The 14,140-nt window shown below is 41.3% G+C and overlaps 2 protein-coding genes across 5 annotated transcripts in view; one reads left to right on the forward strand and one right to left on the reverse strand.

Moving 5' to 3' along the window:
* Positions 1–3,660, forward strand: part of NAPB (N-ethylmaleimide-sensitive factor attachment protein, beta) — a 46,928-nt gene extending 43,268 nt beyond the window's left edge. For both annotated transcript variants that reach the window (XM_004687128.2, XM_012728289.1), the window contains one exon: positions 635–3,660. In XM_004687128.2, coding sequence (XP_004687185.1) covers positions 635–745 — 111 coding nt within the window. In that variant the 3' untranslated portion in view covers positions 746–3,660. The remainder of the gene's footprint in view (positions 1–634) is intronic.
* Positions 2,597–14,140, reverse strand: part of GZF1 (GDNF-inducible zinc finger protein 1) — a 13,297-nt gene continuing 1,753 nt past the window's right edge. For 2 of the 3 annotated variants that reach the window (XM_004687130.2, XM_012728287.1), the window contains exons 2-6: positions 12,196–13,591; positions 10,482–10,576; positions 8,783–8,950; positions 7,838–7,995; positions 2,597–7,494 (exon numbers count right to left, since the gene is read on the reverse strand). In XM_004687130.2, the coding sequence (XP_004687187.1) occupies positions 7,144–7,494; positions 7,838–7,995; positions 8,783–8,950; positions 10,482–10,576; positions 12,196–13,571 (2,148 nt within the window). In that variant the 5' untranslated portion in view covers positions 13,572–13,591 and the 3' untranslated portion in view covers positions 2,597–7,143. The remainder of the gene's footprint in view (positions 7,495–7,837; positions 7,996–8,782; positions 8,951–10,481; positions 10,577–12,195; positions 13,592–14,140) is intronic. The other variant, XM_012728288.1, reaches the window with a different exon arrangement.

The following is a 14,140-nucleotide window of genomic DNA, read 5'->3' on the forward strand; positions in this document are numbered from 1 at the left end:
TTTGAAATACAACTTAAAAATAAAATAGTGTGAGTTTGCTATATCCTTGGCATAAAATAGATGGGAGATATTTTTCTTCAGACTCATCATTTTCTGCTTTCCCAGTTTATGTTTATAATCAAGCAAATTTCTCTATATATCCTCATTAAGATGATCACCATGACTTTGAAAGGGATGTTTTCCCATTTAACTTTTGCTACCAAAAGTAATTTTTGTCCCACTGAAATTTTATTCTGTGATAATGCAGTAAAGGCAGTTAAAAGAATTCTACTTCCACACATTCCTTCTTTGCAGGTACATTCTTTTCATTTTCAGTGAGTATTGAGCAGTATTAATGTTCCATTTTCTGATTCTTATACAGGATCGTGTTTTTTGTATGTTGTTCTTCCAAGTGTAAAGGCTATTAGGAATTTTTTGCCATGCACATGTTAGCATATAGAGCAACATAAAAAGCACATGAACTTGTCACCAGCTCCATCAAAGCTGTCACAGGGTAATGAAAAAAATAAACAGTTTTTAATGAAGAGTATTGGCAGATTATCAGTATAAATGTTTGAACAGCTCAGGGTACTGTTGTTTTGTGTGTGGATTGTATTTCCAAGGACTAATTCCTGTTTTTCTCTCCTTAAACTAGGTGAAGGAATTTGACTCGATATCTCGCTTGGATCAGTGGCTTACTACCATGTTGCTTCGTATCAAAAAGTCCATCCAAGGGGATGGAGAAGGAGATGGAGACCTGAAGTGAAGCGTCCCTGTCTTTGTGGCATGCAGCTAATTCCTCTTTAGTTTTGTTTTAGGGCCAACTGATCTTTACGGGATGCCCATTTAATGATTTAATTTTGTTGCACATGAGCCAAATGACCTGTGTGTGTTTTAAGCACGCCATGCTTGTGTTGCTATGAAGTGGACAAGTGGGAAGCTCCTGTGCATATTGTGGGTAGGATGGGCTAGTTCAATGCTTGTCAGAGTCTCTGGGGTTTTCTGAGAACTACTTCAGAAACTGATTCTTGTTGTTTTGATACTTGCAGGGCCCTTGTTAAGTTTTGCCACGTAATCTTTTGTCCTTCATGGACTTGAGTACCCAACCGAGTTCTAATAGATGCTTGGGAAGTATTCTCTAAATATCTGTGTTTAGCTTAGGATGGTTGTTGGGAATGAATTTATAACCTTTTTCATTAGAAATTTTGTTGTTGTTATCTTGTGATTCTTTTGATGGTGCTAGTGACCACTTTCTTTGCTTTGTGTATTGTTCTGTTTGCTAACATGCATGCACAAACTCAGAATAGCCTGGGTCTGCTGGCATTACTGCACATTGTAAGTGAAGGGAGCTTCCTGGCAGTGCTTGTTTATGTGTGCGGATGAATGTCAAGGTGAGTCTGACTGATTTGTACTTATATACACACACACATAGGACTTTGAAAAACAGAATATCACCTTTTCCTGGAGAGAGTTTCCAATTTAGTTGGAATGGATACTCCTTTCTTTAAGGTCACATAAAGTTGTTTAACGGGCACATCCCTTTACTTTTGTGTTTATATACTTCCCCACATAAAATGGTGCTCTCGTTGCCATGTTCATGTAAATCCCATTCAGAACCAGGAGTCAAAGCTTGAGAATGTGTGTCATTCATTTTATCTCTTTATTGAATGTGACAGCTTAGATAAGTTAATATTATACTGGGTTTACTACTTGCACATTTGGAGAAGAATCCAAACTAGCTTCTGATGGGGACTTAATATTCCTCTTAGCCAATTGGATTGATCTTAGTGTATTTGATCTCTGTCCTTTTATTTTGATTTACATAATATGTGCTCTTATTTAAGAACTTGACCCCTACCTGCATGTTACATGCTCACATTGTACTTTAGACATCATCTTGTTTCCTGAATCTCCTCTGTACACATATTTATGCTTCAATGATTTGTGTTTTAAAACATTTGTTGCCAGACATAACCTGTGGTTCGTTTTAGCTTGATAGCGCTGAGACTTAGCCCCTGCACCATCATGGAGGCCCTGTGGTTCTTTTTAAATTGTGACAGCAGTTATTAAGGACAGGCAGTGAAATTTTCCATATTATGTCAGATAGTAATTGGTATTTTAGTGGCATTTTCAATTTTGGATGGCCCTTGACTGAGTTAGTAGACAAGTTGGACAGAAATAGAGTGGGTATGTGACTGTGTGACTTGACTGAATGAGGATGGCCTGGGATAGTGTCAGTCAATCTGAAATGGAGGGACAGTAGCAGGAAATGAAGATGCAGAGGCCCAGCTGAGACCACATTGTGCAGGCTCTCCCTCTACAGTGGTGGCAGTGGCATTTTTTATGTGGCATTTTTTATGATGGACAGGTTATGAGGTGGGGTAGACAGGTGACAAGGATGGTCAGCAATGGCACAGTGTCAGCTGAGGATAGAAGGGATGGATCAGAAGATACAGATAACTCTGGTATTGGGCCCTGGAGTCTGTCCTTCCTTCAAAGGTCTGGTATTGTTGAAAGAACGCTGAACGTCACAGTACAGTTCAGAACACAGCCCATTTGAAACTTCTTTGCTTCCTGTGGAGTCTCTTATGAGAAAATGCTTAGATGTGGATTCTTGTTGCAATAACTCATCTATTCCTCAGCCAGCCCAATACTCTCCTTTTGCAAGAGCCTGGGGAGCTTTTGCAGCGTCCTGTGTTCCAGCTGTAATTCTTTCCAAGTGGGGAGCATTTAAATGCTAGTGCCAGCATTCTTGTTCTATCTCTGGTTTAGAATGTTTATTTCCACTTGTTAAAAAAACCATCTTACCATGTAAAGTTAAAACCAAATGATTTCTTTTAAGGAATTTCAGTTTATTCATAGTGATCTACTAAAAAACCTCTATATGAAGAAGCATGATTTTTAAAGCAGTATCGGTGACGTTTTGTTCCTTATTTTTAGTGAAGTAAACCCTGGGATCACTGCCGAGTTAAGAATTAATTTTCATTTGTGATACTTCACCTAGAAAGGATTAAAATAACCATAAAGGCTAGAACAGATCTGCCAGATGATAAAGGGAATTGTCCCGTTGATAGTGTCCAGACTTCCTTGAAGTGTCCCATCAGCACAGAGAGGAGCCATGACTGGAGCTCTGAATTAGGTCTCCTGGATTTATAGAAGTCATTTATGAGCAAAATAGGACTTTATGTTGTAATCCTTGTATTTTAGCAAATCTGAGCTTAGTTCATAATCAAAGTCAGTTCAAATCTCTTCAGGAAAGCTTTGTTTTGTGGCAATATTTTTATAGCTTTATGAGTTTTTTTTTTATTTAATGATTTGAAAGCAGTATTTTTGCACAGTTGTGGCCTGTGTGTGATGGTGTCACTGTAACCAAAATGTGTGCCCTTGTTATTTTTCTCTGACTGTATTTAAGATGTCCAAACGCAGACCTCTGTGGCTTGCTTCAGAGGAGCTGGCAGCACGCATGCGCCTCCGACCCTCCCGCCTGCAGTGTGCGCCAGGAGCTAAGGAGCAGGTTCGTGCCTGTCAGGTTCTCAGTGGGTCTCTACAGTGTTCCCCCTGCTGCTCTTGGGCAGAGAATTACTTATGAAAACTACCTGCCCATGTGATGGTAAATCTCTTAGCAGAGAGTATGGATGTTTTGTGTGAACCTGTACAACAAATAAAGTGGAAATTATCAGTATTATCTTGACTACTCTTTCCGAATTCCATTTGCACAATGGAACTTCCTTTCCTTCAGATTGTTCACAATAAGCTGAAAGTAATGGGCATTATCTTTTTTAGGCTCTTTGAATATCCATCCAAGCACTTAACTTAGGTCACTTAATAGAAATTCAGGGTATTTGGTGTGTTTACAAGATAAGGGACTTTGAAGGAAACCTTAGTCTATTGATGTACTCAATTAATCTCAAAACTAAGCTTCACATTCTCATACCTTCCTGCTACCTCCATTAAGGACTCTTGCTTGTATCCTCTAAGCTCCTTATAGCCACTTGAAAGTTGACTGAGCAGTGGTGCCTAGAGAGTATTGAGGTGGTCCAGCAAGGGACCCTGAAGCCACTCGCCTCTGTTAGTTTGAGTTGGGTGTTTACTTTACAGAAGTCTGTTTGGGATAAGTTACCTGGAGAAGGCTAGCACTCTTGCCAACTCCTCCCCTCTAGAACCTGGGAGGAGTATGACATAGGATTGGGGGTTGAAAAGAAGAGGCAGTTAAATACATGGCCAGTTGACCTCAGGTCAATTTCAAGTCCACAATTTAGAGATAACTCAAAGCATTTTAAACAAACAAATGGTAGAAAAATCCGTCCATATTAAGGAATTCTGAGTTGTTCAGGATTACGCTATCATTCAGATGCCTTTTTGATTCAGTATTTCCTAACAAAAAGAAGCCACTATGACAGTTTAAACACCTGGTGTTGCTAATTTTGCTAAGTCACTATACAGATTGACAGAGGTAGATGTGTGGTTTCTGGGCTCTGCTAAGGTGAACTGCTCCAACCCTCTATGGTCTTTTCTACCCTTGCTGTCATACATGTGAACAGATGGCCCTTTGCATGAGTCCCTCCCTCTCTCCACCCCCAACCTTCACTGCTATTTTAAGTGAACAACTATCAAGTTCATTTAAGGGGACGAACACTCATTTGGTTTCTAAAATTGTTCCTGGTACAACGTGGTCTAAAATTTAATGGATTGGAGTTTAATTACTGCAGCTCATTTTCAGATTTGTTTGTCACCTTTAGCATAGCCACATGTCTGTTATAACTCACCTTTATCAAAGGTCTTTTCCCCAAAGGGCTCATTTCTTTTCAAACTCTACAGTGTTGATAGAACCAAAGGCAGCACTTTGGAGTGTGGGATGACAGTATTTCCCTCATGGTTGAGCTGAGAGATGAGCTGGGCCTCCTCTCCAGTAGCCTTTCTTGAGGCTCTGGGGAAGGCAGTGCAGAAGCAGGGGCGCTTGCCTGCTGTCACACACTCAGGGCCTTGCTTTTGCTCCGAGGGGCAAATCCCTCTGTGATGGCTTCTGTGGAATTTTTGGATTTCTCAAGGGGTAGCCTTAACTCTCACAGGAAGTGGACAGAGAAATGGGAGTATCGGAGAAGTCTGTGCAGCCAACATTATTAGGACATTGAATTCAGTCCACTTGCACTACACAGCACCAGCTACACATCTTCTTACAGAGGTTAGTGTTGCTCTCTGCCTTTCACTTGGAAGGATAAACATGCAATCTAAATTGTTTAGTTAGATTAATCCTATAGACTCTGACTTGAAATTTCATTACCTATGACATTGAGGAAATGATACTTGTGTTTCAACTAAGAATCATTTCTGCAGGGCCTAAATTCTAACTGTGGAAATAAACTTACAAAACTGTTTTTACAAAGTAAACATTTATTAACACATTTCAGGTTTTTTTGTAGAATTTCTAAAGAAACAAATTCGAGACAAAAATTCTTCCAGTAGGTAACAAAATAATTATTTAAATTCCTCCTCAAGATAACTTTATTCCATGAAACAATTCATCAGCTGAGTAGGTCCTTTCTCTCACCAAAGTGATAGTCACTTTTTTTTTTTGTTCTGTAAACATAACTAGAATAAGTTGTCAACTTATTTTGAAATCATTCAGTATGGCTGTCTTCAAGAGCAGGTGTGAAACATGTTATCAGCATCTAAAACACCTAAAGGTGTTTTTAGTATTTCCTGTGACATGTTATATGCTAGAACAAAAGTAAGCACTCAAGGAGCAAGTCTTCCCTCACTAATTTCTGGCTTAATGCAGCTGTCTCATACTTACAGATCAAAGTACCGTTCTTCTAGAAAAAAGTGTTTTCACAGCAAGTTTAATAAATTAAAATGTGGAGGAAGAGAGCAACTAACTAGCGAATGAAACAATTACCATTCATGTTTCTTTTTAATATGGTTACGTCAAAGCACTTCATAAGCACATAGCAATATACCCAAGCCACCAACCTACAGGAACCAAGAGTCAGGCTTAGAAAATAAAGCAGAATAGTCTCTTAACTACAAACCATTTCGAGCAATTAAGGCCAGCATGTGATAGCCAAAGGCGCATCTAAGACACTTGTCTTCGCAGTCCTCTCGTAAGGCATAATCAAGGAGGAGTGTGGCAAGGCCTTTGGTCCCATCGACATATGCTCACATGCTCCCAACAAAACAAACAGTTCAAGCTTTGCGTGTGGAAATGAGAAAGTCTGGGTTTCTGGAACTCACGTCAGAAAAACTGCAAAAATACTAATACTTTGCTCTAAGTTTGACACAGTTACCTCATTCTACTTTGTAAATAAAATGGCTGAAACATTTCAAGTCTTCTAAAGCCTCTTGCTTAATATTCACACTTCTTTGCAAAATAAATAGTACAGTTTGCTGCTAGAATCTTTGGTAGAACAGCTTTTACCTAATCTGATTTTTAGGCAACAAACAGCCATTTTCATTTCAAAAGTTATTTTATGGCACATGTTCTACCTGCTTACTGCTGAGAGATCCTAGGCAGTGAGCAAGTACCCAATTTGTCATTCCTCCTTTAGTGTTTACTAACAGGTAGTTGAGGGCAGGGGTGGGGGGGCAGAGGTTACAGAGAGGAACGAGTGCAGTAATTCATTCAAGGGTCCCCAGAACAAATTTATTTGCTTCATTCATTTCAACAGGAAAGACATAGCTGAAAATACACGGCCCCAGTTTTATTTCAGCTTGGTAGAAAAATACGATAAAAGTATCAGAAATAAGCCCACATGGAAGCTAAGGCAGGGTGAGACCAGGTATAGCAACTTCATGACCTGGGTCACTGCTGTGGACAGTTAAGGTAAGCAGATGTCCAAGTCATAAATATCAAAATAATCAAGCATTAGAATGATTAACACATATAACCTGTACCAGAAATAAGTAAGGTTATGGTAACTGCCTTGTTTGCTAAGTGTAGCTGAGATCATGCAGATCAGGATTTTAAGGGAAAGCTTTAAAAATGCTTTGATCAAGACGTGCAAGTGAGCAGAAATTTGGGAGAATCTGTAGGAATCATTCTTGTTCTCTTCACTGCCCACAGTTCTTTTGCTTAGTCCCTGACTTATCTCCTACACAGCTATCTTTACTTCTCTTATAGAAGCAAAGATTCAAGCTGCCACCGGGTTGGCAGCTGAAGTCAAGCTCTTACTCCATGTTGGTTAAGGAGTGAAGTTGTGTGGGCATCGGGTCTGTCTGTGGTGTCAGCCCACTGAGCTCACTGATGGTGGTGGCCAGCAGGGCATCCTGGGACACCACAGGGTCATCCGACTTGCAGGCAGGGTCAATGGGACTATTCCCGTGCACAGCAGGGATGCTGTCTTGCACTGTGGCCAAGTTGTGAAAATGGCCATTTTCTGCAAAAGACAGCAATTTATCCGAAAGTTTGGATGGTGCAAATTCCTCATCAGGCTGTTCAGTCTTGTGCCCTTCATCATTCTTGGGTGAGCCATCTACAATAACAAGGAAAGACTTCCATGGAGTATTCTTATCATGTATCTACAAATTAAACACAAAACAAAAGTCACTGATTGCTTCTGCACAAGGAACTATAAACCTCAATTCACAGCTAATAACAATCATCTCACTTCAACTTAAATTTAGATCCTGCTCCAGAAAAACATCCTTTTAATAATTTTTAGTATCTTTATGCCAATCATATCACTGTTAGAAAAGGATCTATCACAGAGTTGAGCCTTCCTAGGCCCGGAGACTTGGGTCTTCAGAGAAAGACCTCAAATGTTCCCTCGCCTCTTAATGGAACGACTGACAGGCACTTCTGGCTGTCCAGGGCTGTGTGCACCTAGGGAGCACCAGTGGTTGTTCTTAAAAGCAAGCTTACTGAGGTGTGCCGCCGGAGTGTGGACTTGTCTGTAAATGTCCGCCCACATGCGTTACACATGAAAGGCTTCTCTCCTGTGTGGATCCGATGGTGGCGCTGCAGTGCATTGAGCTGGGTGAATTGCTTTCCACATTGGTCACAGCAATAGGGCCGTTCCCCTGAGACAGAAGAAAAGAGTTCTTTAGCCTACGGTGTTTAATTCTAACACACTGAAATAATGCTGTTTGTAAACTACAGAAAATCATGGGTGTTCACCATACAGCTACTTAAGGCCCAACTCAAGGGTCAACTGACTCAAAATGGAGAGTTTACAGTCTACACCCAGCAGGGCCCAAAGCCACACCTGTAGCTGGTATTACACCTATAGAAGTTTCTCCCTCTTTTTCACAGTAACAGAATAGAAAACTCTAGCCCTGACATAAATGAATTTACGAGCGGGTATACATACTCTGAAATGTAGAAATTATGGTCCCTAAGTTAATCAGGAGACATTTAAATGTTCACATATCTACATTCATGTTCAACCCTTCATATCGTCAGCTTCTCAGAGCCAGAAACTAGAAGCTCATTTTTTTTATAATGATTTATTTTTACATCATCTTGTACATGTTGTTTTCATCTCAATTGTAATCCCCGTGGGTTTCCCATCACCGAGTCACCCGTGTGCCATCACCATAGTCCCATGCATTTCCCTCCCTCTCCCTCCACTCCGTTTTTGATCCCATTCCCCACTCCACCCCCACAAAATGTCTCTGGTATATGGCTGTTCATTATTCTTACTATTTTCTCACCTGGTCCATTATGAAGCTCATTTCTTTTTAATGCTGTTACACAAAATGCAAAGATAAATTCCAAATAATTTGCTAATAAACCTAAAACTTTAGGGCTTTTTTTCTTGCCATGGTGAATAATGAATTCCCTTTTCTGACAACAGTCCAGCCATACCTGTGTGGACTTTAATATGCTGGTAAAGTGAATTCCGCTGGGCAAAAGTCCTGAAACAAACTTCACATTTAAAGGGTTTCGATCCAGTATGGATTCTATTGTGATGTTTTAAATACTCCTTAGAAGCAAAACTCTTGCCACATGTTTCACACATAAAAGGTCTTTCACCTACATGAAAAGATGAAACAGAGTTAGAAATGATTCAGACATTAAGACATAAGGGAAGAGAGGCCCACATTCTTAAACCCGTGTGCTCCTCAGGGTACCTCGGCAGGCAGCGTGCCACATTCTCTAGTTGGAACTATCAGAACCTCTAGTCGCTGAAGATGGTTACTACCTGCTCAGTGTTGGTGTAAAATACCCTTGGAAGTTCTGGAAAACTAGACTAGAATTAAAGAGGTATTTAGCTCAGTTTGGACAGTATTAGTCATTTGAAAACAGTTTTACAACTGGTTTGGAGAATTGTTATTTTTCAGAAAGCACTTCTAGGGATTGTTATTAGAATAACAGCCCCTCTTGAGAGGAAGTTCATCTTAAATATAACAGGCATAGCTACTCAAGAGTAGCAAATCCTCATCAACTTAGAGTGGATTATAGAACAAGAAAAAACTTAAAATGCCATTTCATGTTACACAGTTCTTTAAGTCCCATAAGTCAGACTCACTATTAGTTGTGCCCCGATATCAAACATCAAAATAAAGATCAGCTTTAATAAAATCTGAATTAATGTTATAATCAAGTGATTATAAAAGGGTGGCAGGTCAGTGTGACCTTTCCACCCCCAACCTTCCATTAGATATCAGTTTATGCTCATTTTACAGTCTAGTAATTTGGCATTAAATGCCTCAACTCTGTCTTGCCTGAATTTGAACTTAAAAGCACATGACAGTGGTTAGAAGTAAAAATGGAAAATGCAAACAAACATGAAAGAACAGTTACTGTGACTACTATAGCACACAGAGTCTATATGCTTTTGTATAATACAGGATTCTAAATTTTAAGGTTATTATGCTGAATAAGAATAAAGCAAACTTAAATTTTCGCCGTCACAATAAAATATAAAATGTGAAAAATGGAAGTGAGATCATTTCACACACCCCTTAATACTACATAAAACGATTTTCTTCTAGTCTTTCATGTGCAGGTTTTCCATATAGTTGAGATTTACTATATGCTTAATTGTGCATTTTTTAAGTCAATATCCCTGCATGGGTGTTAATCATACTGTTCAGAGTTCTGAATCTGAATGGCCAGATCAGGAACCAGAAGCGGATAAATTGACCAATTTACAGAGCCACTTCCTGTGGTTACACTAATAAAATTGCTTCTAATGCTTCGTTATTAATAGTTGGAAAAGAACAGCATAAGGCCTTTCCCATATTCTGAACAGTTTCTTTACAACAGATTCCTCGAAGTGGAATTTGGGTCTAAAGTAATAGGAACTGTTTGATACCTCTTGATACACAAGACTCAATGCCAGTTCCTACAACCGGATATGCAAAGGCATTGGAACAAGCATGCCAGCACTGGGCATGGTGAGCATATTTTATTTGTACATTTTGCTCACTTTTCTAGATGGAAATGCTACTTATGGCTTTAACTTACATCATTCTGATAGATGCCAACTTCTAAATTAGTTAATGGCAGTTTGCGTCTACAGCTAGGAAAGACATTCAATCACAACAGCATGAGTATTTACCTGTGTGACACCTTTTATGATAAATCAGCATGTGGTTCTGAGTGAATCTTGCACCACATTCATCACAGACAAAAGGTTTTTCCCCTGTATGAATTCTGAAAGTACAACATTCAGATGATAACTTAGGATGTATTTCAAACCTCACTTTGCAATACAATTTCCACCCTAGCCTGCAAAGACAGTTCATTCCAAGAGACCTATTGAAAATGAATAGAGTGAAAGGTAAAGAGAGCCATCATCTCCTTCCCCACCTCTGTCTCTGCATGCGGGCAAGACTGACATGTTGCCCCTTAAGACACTGATTCCACCCATACCTGTCTTCCGGCTTCTGCTGTTTAGCATATGCGAGCAGAGAACCGCACCTTTGTGTAGTTTTAAAACACTAAATAGAATTGTATTTGTAAGGCTTCTTTATTCCAATCAACCACAAACACCTTCGAACTATTGCTGACAAAGTACCATGTTATCAAAAAACTTACTACCTTTTCCTAATAAAACATAAACTGTCTTGGACCTACCTCCGTGGTGGCTCAGTGGGTTAAAGCACAGCACTAAGAAGCTAAAGTCACTTCAGCATGAGTTCAATCCCTGGCCCCAGAGATGATCCACATGGCGCGGCAGAACTCTCCTGACCTGCCCGCTGCTCCCCTCAGCAGTGTACTTCGTCAGTCGGCCTTTTCTGCTCCCCACTCTGTCTCTGGTGAATCCTCTCATCACCCCTGCACCTCTGGCCTGTACCCCAGTTCTATGTGCATAAATAAATCTTAAAAAAAAAAAACTGTCTAGAAAGAACTGTTCTCCAAGTGCTGAAGAAGGCTGGTTTCTGAGGAGTGTGCAAAAGCATTTGCATTTCACAACCAGTATGAAGTGGCCATCAATTCCAAGTTCCTAGACCAAGTTTTTAAACAATATACAAAGTAAAAAGAAGATGAAAACCACATCACTACCCCAAAGACTGACCCAGGTCTGTGTGCAGATACAGAACAGAGTAGAAAACTGCTTGTCTGGATTTCAAGCAGGAATACAAGCATTCTAGGGAAATCATTTGAAAACTGAATGCTACCCACATATAGTTCAAGAACAGATTTACACACCAAAAACACCATGCTAAGCCATGGCATACTATCCAAGCCCAGAGAGCTGAAAGATAAAACCAGATAAATAGCCTAAAGCCTTAAATGCATGCCACTGAGGTGGTTACAGGACTGAAACCCAGAGGTCACAGACCAAGTTCTAAATGAATCAGGGAAAGAGAAATACAGGTAACTGCCCCCACTCGCAGAGGTGGTGGGAACTATAGCACGAGTCTACCCTGGAGGGGGAAGAGCCTGGCCTGCAGTACATGCAAGACAAGATTCGTGGGTCCTGGTCTGTGCAGCAGTAGGGGAACTGGGTTCTTTGTCAGGAGCTGGGAGTCCCGTTGGGCCTCCAGCCTAGATGAACACTGCAGATTTCCAGAAAGCTGGAAGGCAATCTCATGGCACCTCTACCTAGAAAGAATATTCACAATTGTCTCAAAATAGCCTCTCCCAGTTTTTAAAGGGAGCAAATTAAGAAATAAAAAACCAGGTGATGTAGCCATACTGGTCCAACCCTAGAACCACCTCCGTTTCTCCACGCACATTCCAAGAAAATAAACCAACAAGTCACAATCCGGAAATGCCTCCGCTATTTCCCACCACACTCCACGTGTGGAGCCACGCACGGCCCGTACCTCATGTGTGTCTTGAGTGCAGAGGGCTGTGAGAACTTGGCCTCGCACTCCGTGCAGCCATAGGGCTTATGGCCCGTGTGTGTCCTCTCGTGGAGCCGCAGGGCGGTCTTGGAGCTCAAGCCCTTGCCGCACTGCTGGCACTGGTGCCGCTCGCCTCCGCCCTCGTGGACCTGCACCACGTGCCGCTTGACATCCTTCTTCCTCTTGAATTTCTTCCCACACAGCTCACACGGGAAGTGGCGCTCGCTGCTGTGCACGTGACGCTGGTGGCTCTTCAGGTTACAGCGGTTGGCAAAGGTCTGGCCGCAAGTGTCACAGCGGTGAACCACCTCAGTGGCCACCCCGTGGTGGTGCCTGATGTGCTTCAGGAAACTCTTCTCATACAAAAAGGCTTTGTCACAGATCGTGCACTTGAAGTTGCTCTTCCTCTTCTCCCCACCCTCCTCCTCCTCCTCATCCTCGTCCTCCTCCTCCCCTATCACCACTTTCTGCAGCACTTCCTCCACTTTCACCCCAGTACTACAATTCTCGTTTTTGGCACCTGGCTCCAGCTCTGTCCCCACAGTGTCGAGGCTGGAGTCTTGGGGACATCTGTAGTCCCCCATGTCATCCTCAGCACTTTTTTGCTGTTCTCGAAGTCGTCTTGTATATTTCTTTTTAGGGATTTCCACAAAGACCTTTCTTCCAGCTAGCCTTCCACTAGCTCTTCTGATTTTAGGGAAGGGAGGCTTAACGACTTCTTTCTTCTTCTCTGCTTTCTCCTTGGACTTCCTCAGAGGCATGGCTGGTAAAATGCCATTGCTGATTCCCTCCCCTGCGGGACCCAAGGAATCCACGAGGCCATTGGCAAGAGGGCCATCCTCTGCTGCGCTGGCCAGAGCCAGTGGCTGCTCAGGAACAGCACTCACTTGGGATCCACTGCTTCCTTCTGTATCCTGAGACTCTGAGAAGTTCTGCAGCTCCAAAAGCACTGACTCCAACATCTGTTTCTTTAATTGAAAACAAGTTTCTGATAAGTCCAAACATTTTAGTTTTTCAGCCATTTCTAGCATTCGCTGCACCCGATCTTCTTCCACCTGTACCTTCGCAGTGTAGACAAACTCAAGAAATGAAGCAAAATCAACCACCTGCACTTCATTTAGGTAGACATTAGTCCTAGTACCATCCACAGTCTTCTCATTAAGGAACATTTCCTTAAAAAACTTGCTGGTGGCTGCCAGCACAGCCTTGTGAGCCATGAATTCTTCCCGGACACCCTGGTACTCCACACTGACAGTCACATCGCACAGGTGGCCGAGCTGGCGTAGCTGATGCATCTCATGCAGAAGGTTAAATGGTGAGGATTTGGATTCTAGCAGAACTGCACCACTTTCCATGTTTCTTTTACCAGTAATAGCTTTGGAAACAAAATCAAGAATTATTCATGTATGAGCAACCACTCAAGAAAAAGGTTTAAAAACGAGTGATTAATTGAATTTTTTAAAGGCTGTAAATTGATTAACAAACTAAGCCTAACCTTTCTCATATAAAGATTCAAACCACACTTCATGGCATCTTTCTGAAGTTTTGATATATCTTAATACTTGCATGAAAAAAAAAATCACTAAGATTTCCCACAATGTTAAACTTATGTGATTAACTATGACTAATGAAATACATCTAAGCAGTTCTACCCAGGTGATTGTCTAATTTGCTTACAGATACAGACTCCCAAAATTGTAATAGAACTATGGTAGAACAGAATGTCTAGTTCTTTATTCAGAAATCCAAATAATTTTTTAAAAAAGGATACAGGCCTTCCTATCTGGGAGCAAACCTTAGAGAATCATGTCCGCCTTTAAAAACAACAAACTAGGGCCCTCCCTGGTGGCGCAGCGGGTTAAAGCACAGCACTGAGAAACTAAAGCCACTTCTGCATGAGTTCGATTCCCGCCTGCCCCGGAGG

This window comes from Condylura cristata, unplaced genomic scaffold (genome assembly GCF_000260355.1).
Source record: "Condylura cristata isolate star-nosed mole 26May11 unplaced genomic scaffold, ConCri1.0 scaffold00022, whole genome shotgun sequence".
Lineage (NCBI taxonomy): Eukaryota > Metazoa > Chordata > Mammalia > Eulipotyphla > Talpidae > Condylura > Condylura cristata.